At 38.2% G+C, this 25,678-nt stretch overlaps 4 protein-coding genes across 6 annotated transcripts; 2 read left to right on the top strand and 2 right to left on the bottom strand.

Annotated features, from left to right (window-relative positions):
- Window positions 1-123: 123 nt before the first annotated feature.
- LOC111661963 (tumor protein D54-like) lies at window positions 124-4,072 on the bottom strand. Of its 2 annotated transcripts, none has more exons than XM_023415682.2 (9): window positions 3,987-4,072; window positions 3,311-3,435; window positions 3,062-3,210; window positions 2,739-2,786; window positions 2,170-2,271; window positions 1,337-1,421; window positions 855-890; window positions 662-710; window positions 124-569 (listed from the first exon to the last, which is right to left on the bottom strand). In XM_023415682.2, exons 1-8 carry the CDS (start codon window positions 3,997-3,999, stop codon window positions 684-686), a joined length of 585 nt encoding a protein of 194 aa, XP_023271450.1. In that variant the 5' UTR covers window positions 4,000-4,072; the 3' UTR covers window positions 124-569; window positions 662-683. The 2 variants fall into 2 exon arrangements, with proteins under 2 accessions (XP_023271450.1, XP_023271449.1); XM_023415681.1 differs by having other exon boundaries at window positions 1,337-1,363.
- LOC111661887 (glucose-induced degradation protein 8-B homolog) lies at window positions 2,147-18,222 on the top strand. Of its 2 annotated transcripts, none has more exons than XM_087176430.1 (5): window positions 2,147-2,277; window positions 14,742-14,869; window positions 15,502-15,698; window positions 16,060-16,257; window positions 16,710-18,222. In XM_087176430.1, exons 2-5 carry the CDS (start codon window positions 14,749-14,751, stop codon window positions 16,881-16,883), a joined length of 690 nt encoding a protein of 229 aa, XP_087032556.1. In that variant the 5' UTR covers window positions 2,147-2,277; window positions 14,742-14,748; the 3' UTR covers window positions 16,884-18,222. The 2 variants fall into 2 exon arrangements, with proteins under 2 accessions (XP_087032556.1, XP_023271350.1); XM_023415582.2 differs by lacking the exon at window positions 2,147-2,277 and adding an exon at window positions 14,241-14,425.
- Window positions 9,218-11,694, bottom strand: dnajc5aa (DnaJ (Hsp40) homolog, subfamily C, member 5aa). The gene is made up of 5 exons (XM_023415587.2): window positions 11,577-11,694; window positions 10,537-10,665; window positions 10,201-10,414; window positions 9,900-10,071; window positions 9,218-9,788 (listed from the first exon to the last, which is right to left on the bottom strand). The coding sequence occupies exons 2-5, from the start codon at window positions 10,644-10,646 to the stop codon at window positions 9,685-9,687; spliced, it is 600 nt and encodes a 199-aa protein (XP_023271355.1). The 5' UTR covers window positions 10,647-10,665; window positions 11,577-11,694; the 3' UTR covers window positions 9,218-9,684.
- Window positions 18,223-18,347: 125 nt separating the features above from the next.
- Window positions 18,348-24,604, top strand: LOC111661873 (voltage-gated purine nucleotide uniporter SLC17A9-like). The gene is made up of 13 exons (XM_023415560.2): window positions 18,348-18,732; window positions 19,473-19,670; window positions 19,790-19,929; window positions 20,282-20,381; window positions 20,477-20,601; window positions 21,548-21,638; window positions 21,759-21,855; window positions 21,973-22,060; window positions 22,152-22,186; window positions 22,588-22,709; window positions 23,580-23,635; window positions 23,758-23,787; window positions 23,928-24,604. Exons 1-13 carry the CDS (start codon window positions 18,608-18,610, stop codon window positions 24,095-24,097), a joined length of 1,377 nt encoding a protein of 458 aa, XP_023271328.1. The 5' UTR covers window positions 18,348-18,607; the 3' UTR covers window positions 24,098-24,604.
- Window positions 24,605-25,678: the final 1,074 nt, after the last annotated feature.

The following is a 25,678-nucleotide window of genomic DNA, read 5'->3' as shown; positions in this document are numbered from 1 at the left end:
TATATCAAGGCCACCACTGATGGTTTCCTATAAACATACCCTGACATTGAGTGTGAGGATTCAAGAAGAATAATGCAAGTAAATTCAATTTGCTCAAGTGACCATTAATGACAGGAGGCCACACACCATTCAACTGACTTTAACTGGAAGTACAAAAATAGTTTATGAAAGTCATATTCTTTTTTGTAAATGTCACAATTAATGTCAATGAATGCATATTGCAAGTAATTCAGTTGATTTTAGAAGATGTTTTTACTGTACTAAAAATAATTACATTTATGAAACATGCTGTAATATTACATATTGAAAGATTATTTTGACATTTGAGATTAAAATGAGTTTGCATTACAAATTTAATACATTCTATTTGTCATTCTGTATTAATTAACAGTCAGAAATAACATCGGACAAATTCACATTGACAAGGGTGAACATAACATTCTTTCATAACTTTACAAGATATGAAAAATAATTAAATGTAGTATTTTATCTCATGTGTTGTGGCGTGATGATCTTCTTTCAAACCCAGATGTATCTCCATTATTTGTCATACTGCCAGCCACCTTATCCTGTGTGATTTAGACATAAAACAAGTGATCAATACTCACAATACAATAAGAAAATTGTGTCCATTGTGTGTCTGCTGTTTTGATAAACTCACCTTCACATTGCCAACCATGTCCTCAAAAGACTTGAAAGTCGAAGAGTTTCTGCAGGGTATTAAATATATAAAGATAAATGACCAATTACATATTTTTCACCATATCTTAGTGAAGTATTTCGGTTATCCAAACACATACAGCAGTAAGCAGTGAATATAGGAACTGCACTGACAAACAATCATGGTGCTTTACCTCATAGTCGGGACACTTACGGTGTGGCTCAGGGTGCTGGGTAAGGGAAAGAATGAAGGGAATTTGAGTATTAAAAGTGACAAGTAAGGCTTACAAACAATACAGAATCAGAAAAAGCACATAAACAATGTAATTAATGGTATGTGGCAAAGTAGAGAGCCTGTCGCTTTTACTCTTTAATTCATCTCACACTTTGGACACTTTGGTGTGCTACTTTAGGTGTGTTTTTGCCTGTAACCACCAGCTACCATATTTGTGACTGTAAGTTTGGTTGCCTATTTTAATGTTTCATAAAGTATTCAGTACACTATATTCATGTCAACTATATGATCATCTAACAGCTACTAAAGCTGTACAAAGATGTAACTAACTTTAAATTTGCTTTATTCTACTTTAAACTTCACTCATGTTCTAGTCACACCCACTTCAGTCAGTTCAGCTTCACAACACTGAGCTCAGGTTAGTCTTACCACAGGTCTTACCGTGGTGGGCTTGGAAGAGGCAGAGCTCTGTTGAGTTTGAAGCATGAAGATAAAGACAGACACACAGATAACGTCACACCAGCGTCTGTTTCCACATGGATGAGAACAACAACAGACTTATCAGCTACTGCTGCTGATGTCCAGATGTACCAGTGTGATTGGATTATGGTTGCTTACTGGCTAAACAAACAACACAACCAGGAGGCCCTTCAACTTATACTTCACCCAAAATCTTTGAGTTCAAAATAGTTATACTTTATAGAGCATGGAGGAGCTGTGTGTGACATGTTGCCCACTGGTCGTGACTCTGTTGGTCTCCTGTTTGTCCATCTGCTTGGCTGAATTAGCCTTTTTTTTCTTTTTTCTTTACCAGGCGCTTTGATGCACTGTTAACCCTCCTTCTTCTTTCATTCTCCACAAGCAATGTGTGGTGTTTTTATTAATGTGGTAAAGGTGTATCACTGAGGACAAAAAACGCTATCTCAAGCTAATTTCTTCTGCTCATTTTGGTTTTTTATGATTCATTATTGAGCAATTTGTATGTCGTTATGATGGCATCTGTGACTCTCTGGACACATTCTTGTGAACAGAGTAAACTTGATACGTACTCCAAAAGAACCCCATATGGAGAAGATGATCTGATTAGATTTCTGAGCAGCTTGATGCAGAAATTTGCATAGTAATGAGGGAACACTGGTGTACCAGAAATTGCTGTAACTCCTTAACACTTCAAGCTAATAAGTTCAAATTGAAACCAAAAAATAAAATTTGTATTCAACTTTGTTTTTCTCTTAAAAATTAGGAGGGAGTAGCTAAGCCAATTCTGAGGTTACCTCATCTCGGCCAGTCTCCTGGTGATCACCACGCCCATAGTGGACAGCGCAGAAGACGTCACCTGGCCTGCCTGAGAGAGACTCTCCCGTGTCCTCACATATCTACAGGTAAAAACAACAGGTAGCTGTCAGGCTCTGTATGGCGGAAAGTCACAATATTGCCAACACACATGGGGATGAATTGCAAACAGGACAGTACATTTAAAGGGCACAAATGTATGAATTCACACACAGAATATAAACAGTTGACAATGAGCTCATATACGTCAATGACTACGGTCCACCTGTCTACAGAAGATCCCTTCTTCACTCTGATTCAAACAAACGCTTCTGGTTGGTCCTGCTGTTGCCTGCCAATACTACTGCTCCTTGTGCTAAGTCAGGCTGTAAGGCTATTAATGGGGCACCGATCCTATTTGGCCTTGACAATCCCATCACTTCTTTCTTAGAACAGATCCCGCTTTAGCAAGACAGCACAGGACAAAACTTTGGGAAACCCCACGCCAAGAAATGTAGTACAAATGTTGTTTTTTTCAGGAAATGCTGTACTCATGATGATATACACTCACACAGTGGAGTGGCTGATGTCCTCCAATGTGGCAGAGGCAGTGAGATATCTGAAACAAGAAAAGAATGTGCACAAGTTAGCAGGTGATTACCATGACTTAAGAGAGAGACCATGACAGTCATTAGTCATTAGTGTGGTTTTCGTGGTTATGTAAGCAACTCACACTAAGACAATGTGTTGGAAATGTTCTGCTAGTGCAGGGGTTGGGTGTCTTAAATCAGATAAGACTAGGGAGGTGCATAGTGAAGTGTTTAAGTAGCAGACCTTACTATTTCATTTGTGTCCCATAGAGTAAACATGCAATATTTATGAGGATGCACTTACGGGGCTGAGGTTTGGACTTCTTGCCAGCCTTTGGACAGGTTCTGTTTGATGTTACTGAGAGGGCTCATTCCCAGCTGCCTCCTGATGTCTGCTGCATATTTTTCTTTGGCCAAAAGCACCTGTCGCAAGGTCTGAATTTCATCCTCCGTCTATGTTAAGTAAAAACAGAAAATGCTTTAATTAGAAAAGAGACAATACTAACTAGACATGTTACACATTATGATGAATCGCCCAAAAGAGCTTCATCACCTTTGAAAGTTCAACCCGTAAACTGTCTAAGTCCTCCTCTGTCAAATCTGAGGGTGGGCATTCATTGATGGCTGTTCCTGTTATCCCCGTGGAGAAGTTTATGGATGATGGAGCCCCACCAAAACCTTAGAAAGAAGAAAGGTGAAATAAGTCCCCCAATTTAGAATTTATAAGCAATATAATAACACTTGATAAATGATTTATAACAGACTATTATGTAGTTATATCAAGTGCTAATGATGGATCTCTCAACATTTATAACTCAGTCTGTGGACATTCATAAGTGGAGGCTGGTGTGTAAACAGATTATGAATGACAAAATTATTACACAGGTGTAATAATATGCAGTGCGTCGTCATGGGAGAAGTTGTAACTGTACATTAATAAACACTTAAAATGTCCTCACATCTGCATTGTAATGTGATACAAAATGTATTAAATATTATTACAACAATGCAACAAACCCAGACAGCCGGAGCTGTCCGCAGTGCTGAACTAGCAGGCTAACAGCTAACCTTACCTGTTGCACACGGTAGCTAACGTTAGCTAGCGTCGACCGCAGCACAAACACACTGTGTGTTGTGACTAAACACAGTTGTAGACTAAACTAAATTAGACCGGATATCTGTGCAAATTAACTGTGCGGTGCTACAAAGACAATGTGAGCTGGTCTTACCTTGTCGGTTCATCGCTGTCACTGTGAGTGTTTTGACTAGCTAGTTGCTGCCTGCCTCCATCCACTCAGCTCAACTCAGAAACTACCAGGGGGCAAGTACAGCCAGGATCACCGAGGCTATTATTACACACACACACACACACACACACACACACACACACACACACACACACACACACACACAGGTTCAAACTATTTTGTAACTAGTATGTTCTCTCTCTGATTTATATTTTGTATTCAGGAGTGATTGAGGTCTGATATCAATGCAGTCAAACAAAACTAGAAGATCTATAAGGAGCAATGGGAGGAGGCAATTTGGAATAAGCCAAAGCTCAGAAACTAACTTCAAATCAAACAAGATTAGATAACTTCTTATCATAAAACCTCAGTAAAAACCCTTAATTCTAAATCCCATTTAAATTACATTACTATCATTGGCAAAATCTACTTAATGTTTCAAAAGTGAAAGTAGTCATGCAGCAAAAAAATTGGCACCTGTGAGTAACACATGACATTATTAGATTGTTAATACTGAAGCATCAAGTCCAGTGTTTTCTGACCCAGGGCTCTGACCCCTCCCAAGGGTCACAAAATAAATCAGAGGCATTGTGAGTAGGACATAAACGAAATAGACGAAATAAAGTTCAGCTCCACAAATGTGGTCTTTTTTTTGTTTCTTTTTTGTGAAATATTAGATAATTTGACCCCTTTGGACCTTGAACAATAATTTAAAAGAAGTAATCTGAAATGTTAAAAGGGGAAATCACTCTTTAATGTAACTGCTAACAACCGACCTGAGATCTGAGATGAGAGGCCCCAACTTCATAATTCTTTTTAGTTAGGGGTCACAGGCCCAAACATTTGTGAGCCACGGGTTTAATCTTTAGCAATGTATTGTATTATTTAAGCCTATCATGTTTTTTGTGTAAAATGTTAATCTGCAAATACTTACTAGTAACTATAGCAGTCATAAATGTAATAGAGTAAAAAGTACAATATTTCCCTCTTAAACGTACTGGAGAAAAACTGTACTGTAGTTACAGTAAATATAGTCATAGTCTTTTTCCACCGCTGAAATTATTCATGAAGTCCTTTGAGGTAAGCACCAGTTGTTCATTCTCAAGCAAAATGCAAATGGTCCACCTTAATAATTCATTCAAGGAAAGGACAATAATATCTGAAAACTTTGCTTGCGTGTAATAAAATATTAATCACAGAATGTGATTATATTGTTCCACATTCCCAGCACTTGAGGTGATAAGGTGCCACTCAACAGCCCAAATGGCACAGGCAGTTTTGATTAATCTCGCAGTCATGTCAAAGCAATACAAACAGACAAAGCAGTTCAAGGGCTGATGGTTATGACACCTGCAAATTATGACATTCATCAATAAAATAGCCCCCCTACTATTTTCACCAGTCTGTTTAGCTTGACACTTGACACATCTCTCTTCTTTCAGACAGTAGTCCATGAATTAATGGTCTTGTTGAGCTTAGTAGTGCCATCTGGTGGTATTGGTGAATAGCACTGTTCTAAACCAGAGTGAGACTGACTGTCCTTTGAAGGTTTCATCTATTACTAAACCAGCAGCTTTAGACACATTTTAGGATATGGATTAACCAATAATAACCGCACAAAAGCACTGCAAAAAAGGTAACTTTATTGAACATAAAAGAAAACCATCAAACAAGCTAACCTAACCCCTAATGAAACCCATAATGATCTAATGTACAGTAACTCCAAACCTTACCCCTAACCTGACCTAACCCAATCTAGCCAAACCTAACTGGTGCACAATCAAATTCAATACAACTGAACTAGTGACTAGTTTGCATGTTGGATTCAGCTCAGGAGGCTGAAACAGTTTGTAGCAGATCACCATCTATATCCATTGATCAAACTATGATTTTTTTTTTTAAATGTTAAACAACTTCATGATTCATTATTATTATTGGAATTTGTAGTTTTTGAAAATTGAATTGGGAGTTGGAATGAATCTAAGACTAAGACAACAAGCTGTTCTAGATGCTAGTGGTGGGCTAACAGCTTACTAATGCAGTTTATGTTGGTTATTCCTGTAATTTAACACCCATTTTTATTTCTTATGTATGATATAAGCAACATGCAAAGAGTACATAAAATACAATAAGAGTACATATACTAGTTCAAATCTGAGTTGTGTCCTCAGTCCAAGCCAATGTATTGCACCAGAGATGAGGTAAAATAAATGACTTGTCTCCATCTGCTGGCAAAACATGACACTACACCTCAAAGTGCTATAGCTCCCCCAGATCTGAAGAATCATGTTAACAAAAAGTTGGTAGCTTTTAGTTTCCTTTGGTCATCAGCAAGTTACTGATGCAATCCACTGGAAAAAACAAGACATTTTGCAAAAGCAGTGTGAGGATTTAATAGAAGGAATATGTGTTTACTTTGCTACATTACTGTATATCTAAACTTACATTCAGTTATACTGTGCCAAAAAGTATTATAAATTATGTATTGTAATAAATTGTGCAGTGTAATAAATATGCTAAATATTTTTAATGGGGAAAATTGCCAAATTCTGACCAATACTATTATACAATACTGTTATTCATTGTTACCTAAATAGAATATTTGTGTATGAGAATGCAATTACATTTCCTCTACATTTAATTTTTATGACATATTTGTGATAGCTACTAGTTATTTTGCAGATTCAGATTAATGAAATTATCAGATTATTGTTATTAATAAAAATATAATTAATGAATTAATTATGATGTATCGTTATTAATTAAGAACCCAGTCATATATAAAGTAATTAAAATTAGTAACAATTTTACCAGTTGTGATGTTTAAGTGATTTTACACTTTATTATATACACTTTATCCATAATTGCAGTCCAATAATGAAATATATGTCAAATGGTTCATTAGTTATAATAAGTACTTTTTGGTACTTTAACTATATTTGATGATTTGATGGTTATTAGATACATTTCAATAACCTGGAGTACTAGTATAGCCTACTGATGCTAGTACTTTTGAATACAGGACATTTACTTGAAACTATTGAAGTAGAACACCTGAGTTCCTCCACTGTAGACTTGGTATGGGTTGGATGTTTTATGTTCAAATGCTCCCTGCTTATTACCACCACCAATGTGCCTGAGCATTAGCATATTATGCAATTTTTTGGGGGTTAAACATAAGTAACTGTAGCCTTCATAAATCCAGTCAGCAAGATTTGAGCCTTCTCCAAACTGTTCAAACTGAGTTTCGTACAAAGACTAACCCCATGCTGTTATTATTTATACAATCTTATAGACACAAGTCAAAATGTTCATGAACATTTATTCAACAACAGCAAATCAGATCAATGATCCACTTGTTTTCTTCCAGACACACAATTACCATGCTACAACATAAACGTTAAGATTTATACTTTATATGGGCCAAGTGTATGTACAAGCCACCTTAACCATTAAACCATTCCTGGCTAAATGTAATGGTTACATTACAACACCATACCAGTTAAAATTATAGCCAATCATCATTTGAAACATGACAAAGTATGAAATAAATAAAATTCCAAAAAATGCTCATATAACCATTTCACTATAGTTACACTATATACTATATTATCTTTTTATGGAGTCGTTTCCTGATCATTGATCCATTATAATTTTTTTTAAACACAGTGCATTCAACTTAGAACATTTACAGTAGCATTTTTCAGTATCTCAATGAAAAAGCCATGACAGGAACATCTATGTTTCATAAAGGGTTACAGGAAACATCATACAAGGGCCACAGAGGTCAACATCCATACCATTAATAGCAGAGGGTGGGCAACAGGAGCTCACCAATTGTAAACCATTGAAACACATTGTTAGCAGTTATGAAATGACAAAGTGGCAAAGATGTTCATGGCAATCTATGGCAATTTGCAAATGTGTTGCAGTATATGCAAATTCAACAGTATGAAAAATCTATAGAGTCATTTTACTCAGAGCTGCCTGTAGCACTGGCTCACAGATGATATGCCTCACAAGCTCCTTTACTCTACATGGATTCAAAAAAGTCAAAAATGATAAACAATCACAGCATTGGACAAAATCTCAGAGTCATCAGACTTCAGTTCAAAACACAAGGACTAAAAACATGATGAAGTGAATATTCCTCCTCACCTAAAATATCCCCATGTGGATATTCTGTAGTCATCTTTATTCCCCAAAATAACTCTGCAACATGTTTTTTTTTCACATCAATTTAACTTCTTAAATAAATTCAAGACAGCTCATAGTAATAACATGTCACCCTCTGAACCAGGGCGGCGGCTGCTGCTGCTGCTGCTGCTGCTGTTACTTCTGCCTTTGAACAGTTCTGATCAGAGTCAGCTGGATCACCTGGAGCTCCTCAGCTTCATATAGCACAAAATCAATAAGTAAACCAAAATAACTGCCACAGTTAGATGAAATGAATGTCTTTCACTCTCAATGACTTGTGATGTCTCTGAAATAGTTTTGACAAACAAAAAAGAAAGAAAGAAAAAGAAAGGACAGCAGCACTCAGCATGATTCCAATAACCTAGAAACTAGGAAACATGAAAGATTTAATTTCATCCGCTGATGAATAACATTATTAAAATGTTAATTATCAATCAGATTCATTTAAAAGCTAATGCCTCTAATTTATAAATCCAATGTCAACATTTTAATAAATAACATGTAACTGCTAATATGTCAAAAATATATTAAATAATTGTTATTTCTGGCTGGAAACATTATGAAATAAATTATGAATCAATATAAAAGTTACCTGTTCTGTGCAGCAAGAAAAAGGGAACGTAGACCATATCCTGCAAGGATAAGCTGAAATAAAGCTGTGGCAGGAAAAAAAACTTGTCTGCAAATAAAGCTCTGTGCATTAACAACCTCATGATTCACGTTAAAAACACTCAGGGGAGTAAACAAGAGACAAAACAAACACAGTGCCAAAGACATACTGGAGGTCTGACGATGGCAGGTGGCATCTTCACCTAAAACGTTACTGATTGCAAATCAGAAGTGATAATCGTACTAATATATGACAACTCTGTTCTTGAAGGTTTAATGATGGCAACACCTAACCCAACAAACAAATCTCTCTAACTGGCACCTCCCTGAGCCATGGCTCTCCTTTCCTATAGCATAAAATATCACGTAAACCACCCCACCCCCCCACCACCCCTTCCTCCTCCTCCTCCTCCTCCTCCTCCGCGTGAACTGTACTCGTATGAACATATTGCACGTACGTATGCACCTACATTATGAGTCTTGCAAACTAAAAATGTTGCAAAATATGTGGAGACCATGTTTTATAAACAGTGCATGCTACACCATGATGCAAAATATGGGAGAGGGAAAGTGGGGTAGGCGACCTGTGTGGTTAAAGGCCAAGAAATACAAAAGAAGAAATAAAAAGGAAACAATTTAGTTGTTTCTCTTTTCTTCTCGTACTGGGGGGAGAGATAAGTAGGTGGACCAATCAGGGAGGGGTGTAAGGGATGTGACTTCATTAGTTCCTTTCATGGGCCATGCTTACTAGTCCCTCTCCTCCACATGGCTCCCTTTCTGAAGTGGAAAGATGGATTGCCCCTTTCTTTCGTCTCACTGAGGTGGAGCAAGGAAGCAGGCAGGACTGCAGGCCAGGATTGATGGGAGCAGAGGGTTAGTTGAAGCCGGTGTCAGTGTGGTAGGAGTAGTGCCCATCCGATGTTAGCTGGGTTGTCTCTGTTGCTGATGGTTGCAGCACTATAGGGTCACCACCAGCCTCTGTTTGACAAAGGGAAACAAAATTTTTAGTGTTTGCGTGAAGTCTTGTCCTGTTAGTAACTTTCTAACATATTCAAGACGGGAGTAGTGACACAGGTTGTTCAGTCTCACCTCTCTCATCAGACTGCAGCTGAGCCTCCAGGTCCTCGGGCGACACGTAAAATTCCTGGTCCTGGCCCTCCCGAGGTCTTGGTTTACATTTTCCACAGCAGCAGTTACAGCAGCAACACAGGCAGCAACAGAAGTAGCAGCCAGTAGCCAGGCCGCAGAATACAAACAGAGCCTACAGCAAAACAGATTCATGGGAGGAAGCAAAAATAAAAGGGACAATAGTGAGTGTGTGAGCAGAAGAAAAAGAGGTACGACTGGAAAATGCAAACAGTAAATGGTGCAGGTCAGTCCTGGGTCTCACCTTTGCCCACCAGCTTGAAAGGACAAAGTAAGTGTTAACATTCTCCTCTCCAAACTGCTCAGCCACATACAGTCCCAGAGAGCCATATTTGTCGTAAATATTACGCTTCGTGGGGTCATTCAGAATGGCATGGGCATTGTTTATCTCCTTGAACTTATCTGCTGCTTCTGGATTGTCAGGATTCTTGTCAGGGTGAAACTTCAACGCCAGCTTCCTGTGTAGCGGGAGGCGGAAAATGACAAATCAAACAGAAGCCATCACATTCGCGGTAGGAGGTGATCAAACCTTTTCGTGGCAATAATGTGATGTAGGCTAAATCACAGAGCAACACCTCACCTGTAAGATCTCTTAATGTCATCCGTTGTGGCTATCTTTTCAACTCCCAACACGTGGTAGAGAGACTCACCAGCGGTGGACAGAGAGCGCTGCCTCTGCTGCTCAGCCATGATGCCTTACGTTCTCAGGCTGGGCACAGAAAGACAGAGAGATAAATGCACTGCCTTGGCTGCATGTCTTGCTCCTCAAGCCAAACCTAAAGGGCCAGACCTGTTAATCATGACGTACATCAAAAAATGTCAACTAAAGTGAGGCCTGTGTGATTGAATCCTCCGGACTGCAGGCAACAGCTGGTCCAATGCTGTTTCAATTAGATGCAACTGTCCTGTAGGTTACATATGGAAAGACCCTCTCTGTGAAATTTAGGGAAAAGTAGTCAAAAAAGGCTATGAGGTGCAAAATGCTGAATTTATTACATTTCCCTGCAGTAATCTAATATTCCCAGATTTCCAGTGTATTTGCACAAATGATATAAATGGTCCTACATGACACTGTAACAGTGACATCTTGGCAGCACCACTGACTGCCTCTGCTGCTGTAAGTAAATCAGTAACTGACATCCATACAGTCAAGGGTGCTGCAAGACAAGCAGGATTTATCGAATTGATGCTGCAAGTAAAAAAAAAAAAAAAAAGGGTAAAACCATTCCTAAGAATATAGCTGCCTCCAAATGGGTGTCATCTTGAAACAAACGAATAGCCCCTGGTCTATTTGAAGTGCTGTATTTGAAACGTATTTCATCATTTTCACCACAAACTACCTGTTCTATCAAGTGAGTGTCAAATTTCTCTTTGTTCTGAATCGCATCTCGTTGTAAATTGTCTGTAAGAAGGATTAAGACTCTGAGAATACGATGCTAGGAGCATAATCTCTGAGCAAGCATCATCAGCAGCACAGCTATAGCGCACAGCATCCATGTTGGTTTGCTTCCTGGCCTGTTCTTGATGCAAGACAGGGATGGATCGTCAGCACAAATTTTCAAGGGCAAGGGGCAGTGTGTCGAGGAGGAATTAATACTCGGAATGCGCAAGAAGGCTCACCTTTCAGTCGGCTCTGATGTGCTGCAAAACTAACGATCCCAGCGGGTTATAATGTTGGAGAGTGGAGCGTGACTATGGCTGCATCTCGCACGTACCCAGACCCTCTCTGGCTCCCACTACACAACCATGGACAGCTGCAGCAGTACGCTGACTCCGCCCACACCCCCAACCCCCCATGGCGACCCGACGTGCGCGTGCACAAACGGGCTAGAATGATGATGATGATGATGATGATGATGATGATGATGATGGGAGAGCATGCAAAGGCTGAAGCTACAGCACTCTGAAGCACAGCATGAATTTTGTCAATGCAGCCACAGAAACTGTAATATTAGAGCACAGGTCGGTTCAAACGAACCAACGCCGGTGCAGATCCAGTGTTGTTTTTTTGTTTTTTGTTTTTTTTTTGCATCTGAATCAGGACTGATGGGATTATTCTGTCCAGGCTAGCTGTTTCCCTCTGTTTCCAGTGTTTATGCTAAGCTAGGCTATCAGACTGCTGGCTCCATGCAGCTTCATGAGAATGGTATTAATCTTCTTATGTAACTCTTCGACAGGCAAGATGACAGTGTGCTTTTTAGTAGTGCCACATCATCTCAGGGTCTTGAGTTTGTAACACTGGCTGAAAACTAAGAATTTACCGTATCAGGTTTCAGTGTTGATTATAATTTGCATTTACCAACTGTGATGAATCTAAATGTTCTCTGTGATCCAGAATATAGACATTACATTACTTCATTCATTCAAATTTAAATGTGGACCGTCATGCAGAGAATGGGTCCATTTGAGAAGTGGAAAGAAGTCATTTCTGCAGTTAAATCAGCTATTCACACTAAAAGGATACTGGGATCTTCTGTAGGCTATGTATAAGTCCTGTATGTTGTATTTCCCTAGAAGCTAAACTCACACTGAGTTTTGGTTACAAAAAGTAACGGTCTCATGATTTACATTTCTTTTTTTTTACTTTAACTGGGCAGATGGCCCAACCCTAAAACCATAACTTTATGTCTGAGTCTAATCTTTCAGCTGTTGTCAAACATCTGACTTTCCCTTGGTGAGAGGGACAATCTACTGACTGGGGTGTCATGCCTGGATAATCCCCAACGAAAGCAGGGCAGATGCCTGGGGCCTATAAACTGTCCATGGCAGTCCGTGACACTGTCTTGTCTATTGAAGCACCTTAACCAGATTTTGGTCCCAGACCCTGACAGAGCCCCAGTTCTAGAAACATACAGAGAACTATTAATACAACACCGCAAAGGTCACCACAGCCATAGCAGCCATTTTTAATGTTATTAGTTCCACCTGGGGTTTTCCTGCTATATCAAGTGTCTGCAATGAAAAAGGCCTATTCATGTAATGTAATTCATGGAGCACTTAGATGACATCCCACCTCTACAAATGACCACATAGCTAAGAAACCCTCATACCATAATTCCCATACTCTCTCAAATACACACTCAGTGAACACACAGTATGTAGTATTTATTTTAAGTCCCTCTTTTGCATTCTTTAAGATCACTACCTTTTATTTAACAGCATATTTAAGTATCATTAGATTCAGAGAACAGTTGCAATATAGCCTACACTCCCTGGCACATTGATTACCTTTTGTTTAAGACCTTTATTTATGAAAAAATCTTTTCTAAACTGAACCATACCATAGTTGCCATGCACAGATACTGCAGACAAGATTAATTTAAAATCGACTGTCTAGTCTGGCAATAGGGTTGGAACCAACAGTTCTGTGCCTCAGGTTTTCCGCCTGTCAGTTATGTTAGTTTGTTGTAATAGAAAATAACTTAAAAAATCTAAATACTGAAGGTATCAAAACTAGATTCCACACAGGGCCTCTCTACAAGACAGGGAAACAAGATTAGTTAATAATAGGGATAGGATAATCAATCCCCAAAATATCAATACTACCAAAACAAAGTCTTAAGTGCCACCATATTTGCATCTCTGCTGCTGCTCTGTGCATGTATGCTGTGATCACTTCTTTAGTTCAGAAATAATTAATATTTTTTATTTAGCATTGAAACTGCATGAGAACAGTAAAAAGAAATGTTTGTCATGTTAATGTTTTGTAAATTTTATATGGTAAGATATATGCAAAAGTATCCTAACAAATATTGACATATTTGTATTTGTTACATAACAGTACATTAGTTGTTTTTAATATCAGTATATGGCTGATCCTGGACCTGGTATAAATTGGTATTGGATTGAAACCAGATTTGTGGTATTGCCCACCCCTAGCTAATAATGCAGGGCACCCCTCACTAGACTATATTGGATTTTAGTGGTGCAAATTCCCAAACAAATTTACAAGTAGTCAACGTCCCAAAACACAACAGGTATGCAGTGAATCTGGGGGTTTGGGGTCCTCTGGGATGTGAAGAAGGCCATAGCATATCATTCCTCCTCCTCATTAAACCATTCAGTGCTTCCTCATCTCATGTCATGTGTGGAAGCATCTGCATTTGTTATATTTTTCCCACCTATTTTATTCAGTTATTTCCCTTCACTTGCTGATAAACATATATATAAATAAACATATATATTTCAGATTTAAACATTTCACTTCACTGACTCTGACTGTTCCTCGGCAACCGTGACATCACTCCGCCCACCAATCGAAGAGCTCGCAGGACCGTCGTTCCTATCGCGAGGTTATCACGTTAGCTCGGTTAGTTAGCTAGCCGCGAAAAGCTTAGTTGTGTACCCTCATTTTACAGGTTTTTTTTTTTAATTATTGTGAAAACACAGAGGGGACTGCGCATTGCTGTTTGATTACTGTCTTCTCCCGCCTGCGAGAAAGAATAATCGCCGGACCTTGTGTTTGCACGGTAGGTTGTGTAAACGCACACAGTCTGCTAACTAGCCAGGAGGAAATGGGGTTTGTTTTGGAAGCGTCGGGCAATTTCTACATTATTTTTAGTGACGCCAACAAGCGTTCAAACGCTATTTAAGCACAATAATACAGTGGCTTTCATGTTGTTATTAATTGTTGTAAGTAGCGTATGTATTCTCTATTTGTGTTCAAATGTTAATACCTGTCTGCACGGTTGTAACGTTTCTGTTCATGTAGGTACAAACTGTGACCGAGCCGTGTCAGTCTTGCTCACGTTTTGCTGTATTACCAATGGATTTATTACTTTTCAGCATCCCAATGATGAGTTATGCTGAAAAGCCAGAGGACATCACAAAAGAAGAGTGGATGGACAAACTGAACAATGTTCACATACAGAGGGCGGACATGAATCGGCTCATTATGAATTACCTGGTGACAGGTGAGGCATCCACCCTGAGGACAATAATTGTGAGCTGAAATGCAACTTGTACACATCAGGATACATCACTCTTAACTAGGGCTGCAGCTAACAATTATTAGCATTATCGGTTAATCGGCCATTTATTTTCTCGAATAATAAATTTGTCTTTAAAATGCCAGAATAATGTGGAAAACGTCTCTCAACAGTTTCCTGAAGCCGAGGCAATGCCTTGAGATTGCCTGTTGACAGAACAGGCCAAAATATGTTGAATTTTCTACCAGACAAAGAAAAACAGCAAATCCTCACAAATGACAAGCTTGAACTGGGGAATGTTTGACATTTTTTACTTAAAAAACGACTCAGTTAATCAGTTCCACACTATATACTCTTAGTGACAAGGATCCAAAACTCTTCACGTGAAAATAAAAAGCCAGAAAATCCTGACCAGTGTCCATCACTTGAACTCACTTTATTAAGACAATGTTTCAGTGCTCAGACCATCAGGAATCAGAGGATTGAAATGTTTTAATAAAATGAATTTAGTCACTGAGTTAATTGATTATCAAATTAATCAACTAATCGTTGCAGCTCTAATCTTAAAAATCATCTATTTCTTTATGTCTGTTTGTGCCTGTTTCACATGTATTTAGAAGGATTTAAGGAGGCAGCGGAGAAGTTTCGGATGGAGTCTGGTATCGAGCCAAGTGTGGACCTGGACTCTTTGGATGAAAGGATAAAGATTAGAGAGATGATACTGAAGGGACAGATACAGGAAGCTATTGCACTCATCAACAGCCTACACCCAGAGCTGCTCGACACCAATCGATACTTGTATTTTCATCTGCAGGTACCTTTGCACAAAGCATTGCAATAGCCATCAGTAGTTCTGATCACAGTATGTGCCTCTGTGAACTGGAGACTGTTTGGTGTCATGTTAGTGGCAGACAGAAGATGTTAGCCTGAGATTTATCGGGGGTGAATTTCACAGACGAATGTAAAAGAAGACATCCTTATTTAGCAGCGGTGAGAATAAGGCACAGCGACAGTATTAAGGTGTATTGTTGAAGTGTAACCCCTTCCATCTGCTGTTGGTAAAAACCAAGGGTGTTATCTTTCCTGGTTAAATAGGAAAATATTTTGATGCTAGATAAAGTCTGATAAAGGCTAAGCTTCAATCTTCATTATGTGTTGTTTTATTCTCATTACAGCAGCAACATTTGATTGAGTTAATCAGGCTAAGGGAGACTGAGTCAGCACTGGAGTTTGCCCAGACACAGCTGGCCGAGCAGGGGGAGGAGAGCCGAGAGTGTCTGACAGAGATGGAGAGGACACTAGCCCTTCTGGCCTTTGACAACCCAGAGGAGTCACCCTTTGGAGACCTGCTCAACATGATGCAGCGGCAAAAGGTCAGAATGAATTGTTTTTATTCACTTCAAAACAGGAAATCTTTTGTCATTTTTGCTTGAAAAATTACTTCAACAATGAATTGATTATCAAAATAGTTGCTTTTGAATTTATGTTAAAATCTCATCATCCGTTTTGCTTTCATACCAAAAACAAATAGCACCACTTGAAAGTGGAACAGGCTTTTTCAGGCTGTTTAGTCTGCACCAGAGTTCAGTTGCAAACTTTCACAAAAGCCTAAATGAACCAAACTAAACGGGCAAACACACTTGAGTTTGTTTGAACTGAACCAAACACATTAAGTGTGAAAGCACCCTCAGAACACCTGGAACCAGGATACTGAATTCAAAAAGTCTTCATGTAAGCATTAAGAACACGGTGAATGCAGGCGATAAGTAATTGTACAATAAATGTGTTTATTTGATTTTACTGCAACACATCTCTTGATGCACAGGTGTGGAGTGAGGTGAACCAAGCTGTGCTGGACTATGAAAACAGGGAGTCGACACCCAAACTGGCTAAACTGTTGAAGTTACTGCTGTGGGCACAGAATGAGCTGGACCAGAAGAAGGTGAAATATCCCAAAATGACTGACCTTAGCACGGGCACCATCGAGGACCCCAAGTGAACATAACAGAAAAGAACAACCACCTTCCACGTCTCCTTAATTTATGATCAGTCAGTGACTGTGTGACAACCAGGTAACATATATGTATAAACAAATTCTACGTTGTTTTTTCATGTTTCATTCATGAGAAGTAAGACTTAACTCATTGTGCAAACTGTAAATTGCTGTATTTGCAAAGTGACAGAAATTATTTAGTTTAAATACTGATCCTGGATTTTTAGAAAGGTCTTGGACACAACAAAATTAAAATCGCTGTTTTATATTTTGTCTTTCTAAAGCCTAAGCCAGTTGTATTATTTATTGTGACCTCTTTTTCCCACCGAGATGTTATTTTGCCAGGAAGAGAGTTGATGGTATATATATAGATGGTTCAAACTTTAAAACAGCAGATATACAATTACCCTTTTTAATGAAGATATGTTAAGATTGAGATGACACACTAATCTTAATTAAATTAAAATCGAAATTTCTTACACAAAATGTGAATATTTTTCAATGAAATGGAAAGATACACTTTTAATGTAATATAATTTTAATTAATATAATATTTTACAGTTTTATTTAGTATGATGTTTGAAAATTTCCTATAAAATCAACCATTTGCTTTCTACACCTTGAAATTTGATTGTACCTTTACAGTATGTCTATGGAATGAACTGCCTTGTAAAATGATCGTTTCGCATGTGTGCTTGAGGAGGTGAAATACGGCCTGACTGACAGGTTGAAATCAGAGATGGCGTTCTTACTAAGTGGAGCCCCCAGCATGTTCCAAATGGTCGTGTTTGGTTTTATGTTGTAGGGGGCTGAGGTCATGATAATCTTCTGCCATTCTCAGTGATGGAGGCAGGATTTATACGCTGCTCCAGGAATAAATGAGGGGGCTGTTATGGCTGTTTTCTGGTTTAAACTCTCATATTTAATGAAATGATTTTGTTCATTGGCTTTGTTTTAATAATTAACAACATTGATCAAAAGCATTGAATTTTTGAATCTGAACTGGCCGCTCACAGAACCTGCTGTCCATTTTGCCACTTGCCAAACCATTAGTATTTTCACTTTAACTGCATGTAAGTGTATCCTTTTTTTTCAATGGGGAAAAGGCACTTTGTTCTTGTTTATTTTGTTTGGTTGGTTTACTTTTATAAAAAAAAAAACAAAAAAAAACAAACTTGCTGCTAGTCGTCCATTCTTAACTTCTTTTAAGGTTTTGTTATCTTTATAGACATTGGCTTTGACAAAACAATGAGACCCAGAGAGCTCACATCCCTTTTATTATTCAACATTTTTATGATCAGATTTGCAATTATTAAAATAAACAAAACTTTTGTGAACCATAAAAGAGCTGTTTTTCATTTTCTGCGTTGCGAGTGCATGAGTTCAAATTTGAAGGGAAAATCCACTGGTTAGAGAATTGTTACTCCAGTAAAGGTTGTTCAAGCTCTTTATTTTACTGTAAAAACCTGACGATGGATTTACAGTAAACCCGGGCGCTTGACACAACAAATGCGCCTCTGTCCTTTTGAAGGGAGGGAATGCAAATGTTATACCTAGAGAAACCACCAATCAGACCTCTGCTGTCAGTATTGCAAATCAAATCCATGTGGTCTGTTGAGTTTTGTTCCAACAAGTTTTACTTGTTTGGCCTGTCTGCCTGAGGAAATGAAGTATAGCTCTTCCACACCTCTGTGTGGGAGAGCTGCACAGATAACAGAGTTGTTCTCTGAATGGCTGACGAGCACACATCAGGAGACGCAAGGAATGGCTTCAATGGTTCTCTGTTGGATCTTGAGATTTACACAACCAATGAATCTACCAAAGAAGAGCCAGAAAACCAAACCCTGTGGCCCAGGTGAGACTGCAGAGCATTTAGATAAGACTAAGATACAATGTTATTTAATTTATACCCTGTTTTGCTGTTCTCGATAAACGTATTTCAAGTTGTGGCATTACATCTGAGCTAAATCACATTTAATGTTTTAAAAATGTGAAACAACACATTGCCTTCATATGTACTAGGCATGAGCAGAATGTAAACTGTTTGTTGACTGAAACAAATATTGTGGGCTACCTTGAAATGTGCTGTGCCTGCATGTAGAGCTGCTGCGAAGATTATTTGATGATAATATAGAAAATATATTATTTGGAGTAATTTTAAGAAAAAATCCTCTGGTTCAAGCTTATTAAATGTGAATGATATGGTTTCCTCACTCTTTTGTAATAGTAAATTAAATATATTTGGATTTTCGACTGTTGGTCAGTCAAAAACATTTATTCGATCTCATTTTGGACTGAGAAATTGTGACATTTTTCAAAATTGAAATAATTGTCACTTGTAGCCCCACTTACATGTACATAAACTTCAAAGACAAATATTGCTGTACATTCTTGCTTCTCTGGAACTATGATCATTTTTGAGCCGTGCCAGCAGCGTGAAAAGAATGAATCCTGCTGATAATGCAACTTCACAGAGCTGCTGGCATGGCTGTTGACTTGTGTGTGTTTACCAGACTGATACTTTGGTTACAGTTTTTACTAGATGCAGATTATGATCTTTGTCATTAAATAACAACTTCCCCTTCATGTTTATAGAACTCTGGCTCGAAAATGGATCCTGGTGCTGTTCATGGGCACCTGCCTCCTCTACTGTGCCAGGATGGCCATGCCGATCTGTGCCGTCTCAATGGCAGCCACTTTTCACTGGAGTAAGATCGATTCTGGGCTGGTTCTGGGTGGATTCTTCTGGGGTTACTGTTTCACGCAGATCCTGGGAGGACATGCCAGTGACAAGTAAGTAATTAAGCTGGTAAAACAGCCACGTTCATGGTATTCTACCTGTTGGGTTGGGTTCCTGTTTAGTTCATAGTTTCATGATGTAAGTTTCTTATAAATGACTGTTGTGGTTTCAGAGTGGGAGGAGAGCGTGTCCTGTTCATCTCTGCAGCCTCGTGGGCCCTGATCACAGCCGGTACTCCTCTTCTGGCCCAGCTCAGCTCTCACACCCTCGCTCTCATGACTATGGCCAGATTCCTTATGGGACTATTGCAGGGTGAGTACTGTACCAGTTACAGTATGGAAAGAAGCACAAGAAGATTTTGGAAAATATATGTGTTCACTTTCTTGCAAGAGTTACATGAGAAGACTGATACCACTCTCATGTCTGTACACTAAAGATGACACTACAGCCAGCAGTCAGTTAGCTTAGCCTTTCACCTTGTAACAAAGCCAGGCTACCTGTTTCCCCTTATTTCCCCTTGTTTCCAGTCTTTATGTTTACATATAGGTTCCAGACCTGCAGGAAATATACTATTGATCGACAATAGATTTTGTTGATAAATGTTGACTGAACTGTCCAGGCTCACAGAAATTACATGAATTCAGTGTCTCGTCATGTCTTATAGGTGTATTTTTCCCATCTTTGGCTAGCCTTTGCTCGCAGCGTGTAGTGGATGGGGAGCGAGGCTTTTTAATGAGCGCCATGCACAGCGGTAGCCATCTCGGGTATATTGCACACACACACACACACACACCCACCCACCCACTGATAAACACACTATCTCTTGTGACACCTTTTTTGCTCTTGGTTACTGTTTCAGGACACTGCTAGCAGGTGCGATGGGATCCGTGATGCTGGACCGTTACGGATGGGAAAGTGTGTTCTATGGCATTGGTTTCCTCTCTGCACTGTGGGCGCTCGTTGTTTGGAAGTATTTATTAAAAGGTACAGTAACTACACTTGTCGTTCATGTACAGTACATAGGTTGTCACTTTGATAGCACTTTGGTCCAGACTGAAATGTCTTGACAGCTAGTGTCATGAATTTTTGTACAGGCATTCATGGTCCCCAGAGGACAAACGAACCCCCCACCCCCTCAACGCTAAAGAATTATTTGTCAGTTGTCAAATGAGTTACAATCACAAGTTTGTTTCCATCAGATATGCCGAAGGCGACATGTAATGATAGCAACTCTTCTGGATAAAAGAACAGATATAAACTATACTTTTCCAATAAACCGGAAATATGTTGCCATGGATTAAGTGAGTTAAACTGTGGGCTTCAACTTGAGCCCTGTTTTTTTTTTTTTTTTTTTACTCCATGTCTGTTAACATTTTGTAAAATTAAGTGTACTGAATTAGCTATTTTAAATTCTTGTTCCTTATGTACCATTGGAGGTACCTACTGACAACTATCACTGGATCACTGACTGAAGAGCTTCTTTTTTCTCTCATTTCTAAGAATTTATGGAAATTTATTTGCAATGGTGTTATCATGTCTGTGTGTTTAGGTTTGACTGAATCATGAGTCAGATATTTGACACAAAGACTGACACTGATGTGTTGTCTGACTTGAGTTTCACATATTTTTGTTACAAAATGTGACTTTTGAATATTGACATTGAATGACTTGTTAAATTCTTCTTCATCTGATTGTTTTAATTCATGATATGTGAGTAAATCTAACCAGTCATATAAAACATGAGGAGCTCTCAGCCCCTTTTGTTTTGTCAAAGTAGCTCTCAGAGTAAAAACAGTTGGGGAACCTTGGCATAAAATGTCTTGTCAACTACTAGATCTTGTTTGTACTATGCTGCTAAATGATATCAACAGTGCCACAGTAAATCTTATGGTTTACAACAGTATAATATAATTTCCAATCTGTGGCTCAGGTGAAGTTACGTCTAAGCAGATGGAAAAAAGAAATGACACAAAGTGGAATTTGTCCCGGTGGCTGAGTCTCTTTAAGAAGTCGCCTGTCTGGTACAGCAACTGTTCCTTAATCATTCACTATTTACCAACACATAATTACGTGAGTGTGTCTGCCTCACCCCATCCTCACTCCCATCTCTCTCTCTGTGTCGCTATCATCCTGTCTCTAAGGGCCATGGTCTTTGCTCACATGTGCATGTGCAGTACGTCCTACACCCTGCTCTCATGGTTGCCAACATACTTCAAAGAATCATTTCCACATGCCACGGTATTTGTTTTTGTTAAAACGCAGCCTATGTTGTATCGCCTTGACATCCTTGGCATTGTTTAAATTCCATCTCAAAACTGTTTTTTTTTTTAACCATCAACTTGTCTATTCATGCAGGGATGGGTGTATAATGTAATTCCATGGCTAGCTGCGATTCCATCAGCGCTAGTTGGGGGATATGTTTCGGATTTTCTCATCAACCATGGTATTAAATAATGCTCATTATATTTTTTCATCATAGTATATTACAGCAGCCTTCAATTAAAAAGTGTTTACATCTTGTGTTTTCTTTGTAGGATATAGTATAGCATCTGTGAGAAAGATAATGCAGGTGAGTTGTGATTGTTCGTTTATCCAGTGTTGTATAAAGGGGAAAAAGGGAGAGAGAAGTGGAAGGTATGTTCTGACTAGCTACAGAAGTGTGAATTTTTACAATTCTTCAAACATGTAATTACAAGTCTTGAAGCTACCCAAGGCTGAAAGATGTACTCGTACTGTACACTGTTAACATTATGTGTAAGTGTATGCCTTTGTAAAATCTACACAACAACACAACACTGATACTAAGGTATAGGTTTCTATTGTATAACTGACTTACAGATTGGTTGTGAGGTTGAGCAGGTTGTGTTTTGAATTCTGGTTGTGTGGCTGCATTTTGTTTACATTCAGATTATGGACTTTGCCTTTGAATACCTTATTTGCATGTCTCTCCCTCCCCTTCTCCCTCCCCAGTTCATTGCCATGGGAGTGTCCAGTATATTTATTATGCTCCTATCTGGAGGAGCATTTACCTCATTTACCTCTGCAGTGGTTTATGTCTCTGCCGCTGTGGGTGCTTCCACCTTCACCAGCAGGTATGTTTGAGGATTCTCTCCATATGTTTGATAAACTGCTACATACGTACATATCTGGTTAAAATAAATGCAATAAAAACATATATCAGCAGATATAAAAAAAACAGAAACAGACAATCTTGATGGAGATCACTTGGATTTGTTTTTGTTTTGGGTTTTTAAGAATTGTGACCAAGATGCACACAACAAGTGAGAGATTAAAATCTACTTGTCAGTGTTTTTAAATTGCATCAGACTTACTTTGGTAGACAGAAAAATAGCCAACAAATTGATTTTAAAAATGTAAATGGTACAAAAATTTACAGGGTTGCACAAATCAGGGGAGTGAAATTGTAAGCATAAAAATAAAGAGAGGTTGTTTTGTTGTATTTTGGATAAAAAACAGCTCATAAATATATAAAACAAAAACAAAATATTATTTCCTAAAACATGTGCATTTATTTATTATTAATACACATTTGGTGTACTAGTGTGATTATGACAGCAGAACAGTGGGATTCACTCAAAACAAACAACAGTGCTCATGCTCATGGTAATGAAGTAACATTTCAACTAGTGCAACAGTGTGGCTCAGTGATGTGTTTTTAATAGTTTCTGATCAACACTGAAGCTCTATGGATCAGGGGAATCAGCTTGTTTATTAGGCTTTGGTTACACAGGCAATGATTGTTAGTAGAATCAATTTATTGTTGGTTTTGATGTTTTTATTCCCTTATTATTGACAATAAGAAAATATAGAGAATCACCAGGCTTTTCATTTAAATACAGCCACGTGTTTGGGTATAAATGCGTAAATTAGAGTTATCTGTGTTCAGTGTGCTGTAAACGTTGCAATTTCCTGTTTATGTGACAAGCTCCAATGTGTTTCAGTGGTGTGTCTGTGAATGTGCAGGATCTCACTCCATCATGTGCTGGTGCCCTCTATGGTGAGTCTGTAGCAGCCTACACTTCAGTTTAATAAAACTGCACTAATCTTTATATTTTTTAGTCATCATTTAGTAATTTTTGTCCATTTAATCATTTAATCAGTATTTCTTCTCTGCAACAGGTTTTATGAATATGTTGGGTGCCCTTATGGGTAAGTATTACGGATGTTTTTATTTATTTTTTGCAATATAAGGGAAATGTCTATAGTTACTTACTTTTGTATGTGGAATTCAACAAATGAATTGTTGAACATCTCAAATGCCTCTCACATCATCCTTATGTGTTTCACAGGAGTGGTGTTGGTGTCCTTGTCAGGCTACCTGATTGAGGTCACCCTGTCATGGGCCACAGTGTTCTCCCTTGTCAGTTTAGTAAATGCCACGGGTCTTGTGATCTTCCTCATATTTGGAGATGCTCAACGCGTCGACCTGGAAAATTATAGCCAGGTTATTGTGATTTGACCCAGACCTTTTGATGCAAATACCACTGTGTAAGTGATTTGTGAGATTGGATAGTACATTTAAATCTCCACCAATGGAGTCAGTCGCAAATTTGTCGTGTCATGTTTTGCTGAAACTGAATATACCAGTAAACACAGTACAGTGAAGTGTTTCTCAGGAATCACTGAAGTGCCATATGCTATTAAGTGTTTTCTTTGTCATTGTTTTGACAAGGGAATCTGATTTTGCTGCTGCAGAAAACAACATGGAAACAGACTTCCTCTATTTGGAAATGAAGGAACTTGAATATTGCGGGCATGTTCTTGTTCTTTTGTGTTTGATGTAAGTCACTCTGTATAACACTGTCAGCTAAATGAAAACTTAATTCTACAAATGTTTATAACAGTTTGAATATTTAATGTACAGAGTTTGATGTGAATGTGCACAATAATAATTACTTAATTTAAAATGAGCTGTTTACTGTTACTTCTAAAAACAATGGCACATAATAAAACACTTTTTTAACAAGTTTTCAAGTGTTGTCAATGTCACTTCTTTTATATCACTTCTGAGAGAATTATTTAAAATGCAAATATTGTCTTCCACCTGACAACAAAAGACCAGAGGGTTAATTCACTGTAAAATCATTTTAATGTGTCAGTGTTCCTCCATTCATTCAAAAAGAGAAAAAAAAATGTCCACATCAGCCCATTATTCCCACTCAACAAATGTGATGAGGAAGGTTTGTTAACTTTAGGTTGAACTGCTGAAACTGTAGTGTTATTACAAAGGTCAGAAGACACGTTCATGAGTGAGATGTAAACCTGGGAATGTTTTTAATTCTGAATTTTCTATCCGAGCTGACTGCTGCACAGCTATTGTGTAAGTCACTGTAATTTCATTGGGACCTCAATCAAGATGAAGAAATACAACATGTAAGTGTGTCTGTTAAACAACAGTTCAGTTACAACAAACTTTCACGTTACTTGATCTAATCTTTCTTTGTTGGTTATTAAGGATGTGTGTGTGTGTTTTGAAAAAGACAAACCAAAACTCATAAAAGGTCCATCTTTGAGCTTATACTGTCACACTGTCATATCTTATTTACATTTTGTTTGTTTTTCCAAGATGACAACACAAAGGTCAAGTGTTTTAAAAATCAATTGAATTTGTGTGAGGAACAATCAAATACTTTCACAGGTAATTCTAAAAATGTAAAAACTTTACATCTGGGGCAAGACGCCCTCTTGTGGGTTGGGGCAAAATGCCACAGTGGTATCTCCCCCTGCACACTTATATTGCTATGCAGTCTGATTTTTGTTGATGTATAACAATAAAAAAAGACTCTAATACCATAATCTTGCTTTACCAAAAATATATATATTTCCATGAAAGGACAATAAATGTACTCCACGCAGCTCACTACCATTCAGATGAAAAAAAGACTCATGAAAGTGAATAATTTTTCTTTAACATGTAATAATGTAGACATAATTAAAATTTTCATTATTGTTTTATTCAGTTTGGGCTCCTGGAAAGCTAAACAGTGCGAATTGGAATTTAATTTAAAAAAACAAAAAAACAAAAAGGCTATTTTTGATT

Source organism: Seriola lalandi, unplaced genomic scaffold (genome assembly GCF_002814215.2).
Source record: "Seriola lalandi dorsalis isolate HSWRI2012SDOR001 ecotype SW California unplaced genomic scaffold, Sedor1 jcf7180002054554, whole genome shotgun sequence".
Classification (NCBI taxonomy): Eukaryota; Metazoa; Chordata; class Actinopteri; order Carangiformes; family Carangidae; genus Seriola; species Seriola lalandi.
Note: the sequence above shows the minus strand (reverse complement) of the source record. Positions and strands in the feature narration are given on the sequence as shown.

Bases quoted from the DNA above. Each gene is read 5' to 3' on its own strand.
- LOC111661963 (XM_023415681.1), bottom strand. The intron at 3,211-3,310 runs GTGATGAAGCTC...TACTTAACATAG, and splicing joins TACGGGTTGAACTTTCAAAG to ACGGAGGATGAAATTCAGAC. The intron at 1,364-2,169 runs GTAACCTCAGAA...CAAACTCAACAG, and splicing joins AGGAGACTGGCCGAGATGAG to AGCTCTGCCTCTTCCAAGCC.
- dnajc5aa (XM_023415587.2), bottom strand. From the start codon at position 10,646: ATGGCTGAGCAGCAGAGGCAGCGCTCTCTGTCCACCGCTGGTGAGTCT. The intron at 10,415-10,536 runs GTGAGGTGTTGC...CCCGCTACACAG, and splicing joins GACATTAAGAGATCTTACAG to GAAGCTGGCGTTGAAGTTTC. The intron at 10,072-10,200 runs GTGAGACCCAGG...GTTTTGCTGTAG, and splicing joins TTTCAAGCTGGTGGGCAAAG to GCTCTGTTTGTATTCTGCGG.
- LOC111661887 (XM_087176430.1), top strand. From the start codon at position 14,749: ATGATGAGTTATGCTGAAAAGCCAGAGGACATCACAAAAGAAGAGTGG. The intron at 15,699-16,059 runs GTACCTTTGCAC...TTCTCATTACAG, and splicing joins ACTTGTATTTTCATCTGCAG to CAGCAACATTTGATTGAGTT. The intron at 16,258-16,709 runs GTCAGAATGAAT...CTTGATGCACAG, and splicing joins ACATGATGCAGCGGCAAAAG to GTGTGGAGTGAGGTGAACCA.
- LOC111661873 (XM_023415560.2), top strand. From the start codon at position 18,608: ATGGCTGACGAGCACACATCAGGAGACGCAAGGAATGGCTTCAATGGT. The intron at 21,639-21,758 runs GTACAGCAACTG...CCTGTCTCTAAG, and splicing joins TTTAAGAAGTCGCCTGTCTG to GGCCATGGTCTTTGCTCACA. The intron at 22,187-22,587 runs GTGAGTTGTGAT...CTCCCTCCCCAG, and splicing joins CTGTGAGAAAGATAATGCAG to TTCATTGCCATGGGAGTGTC.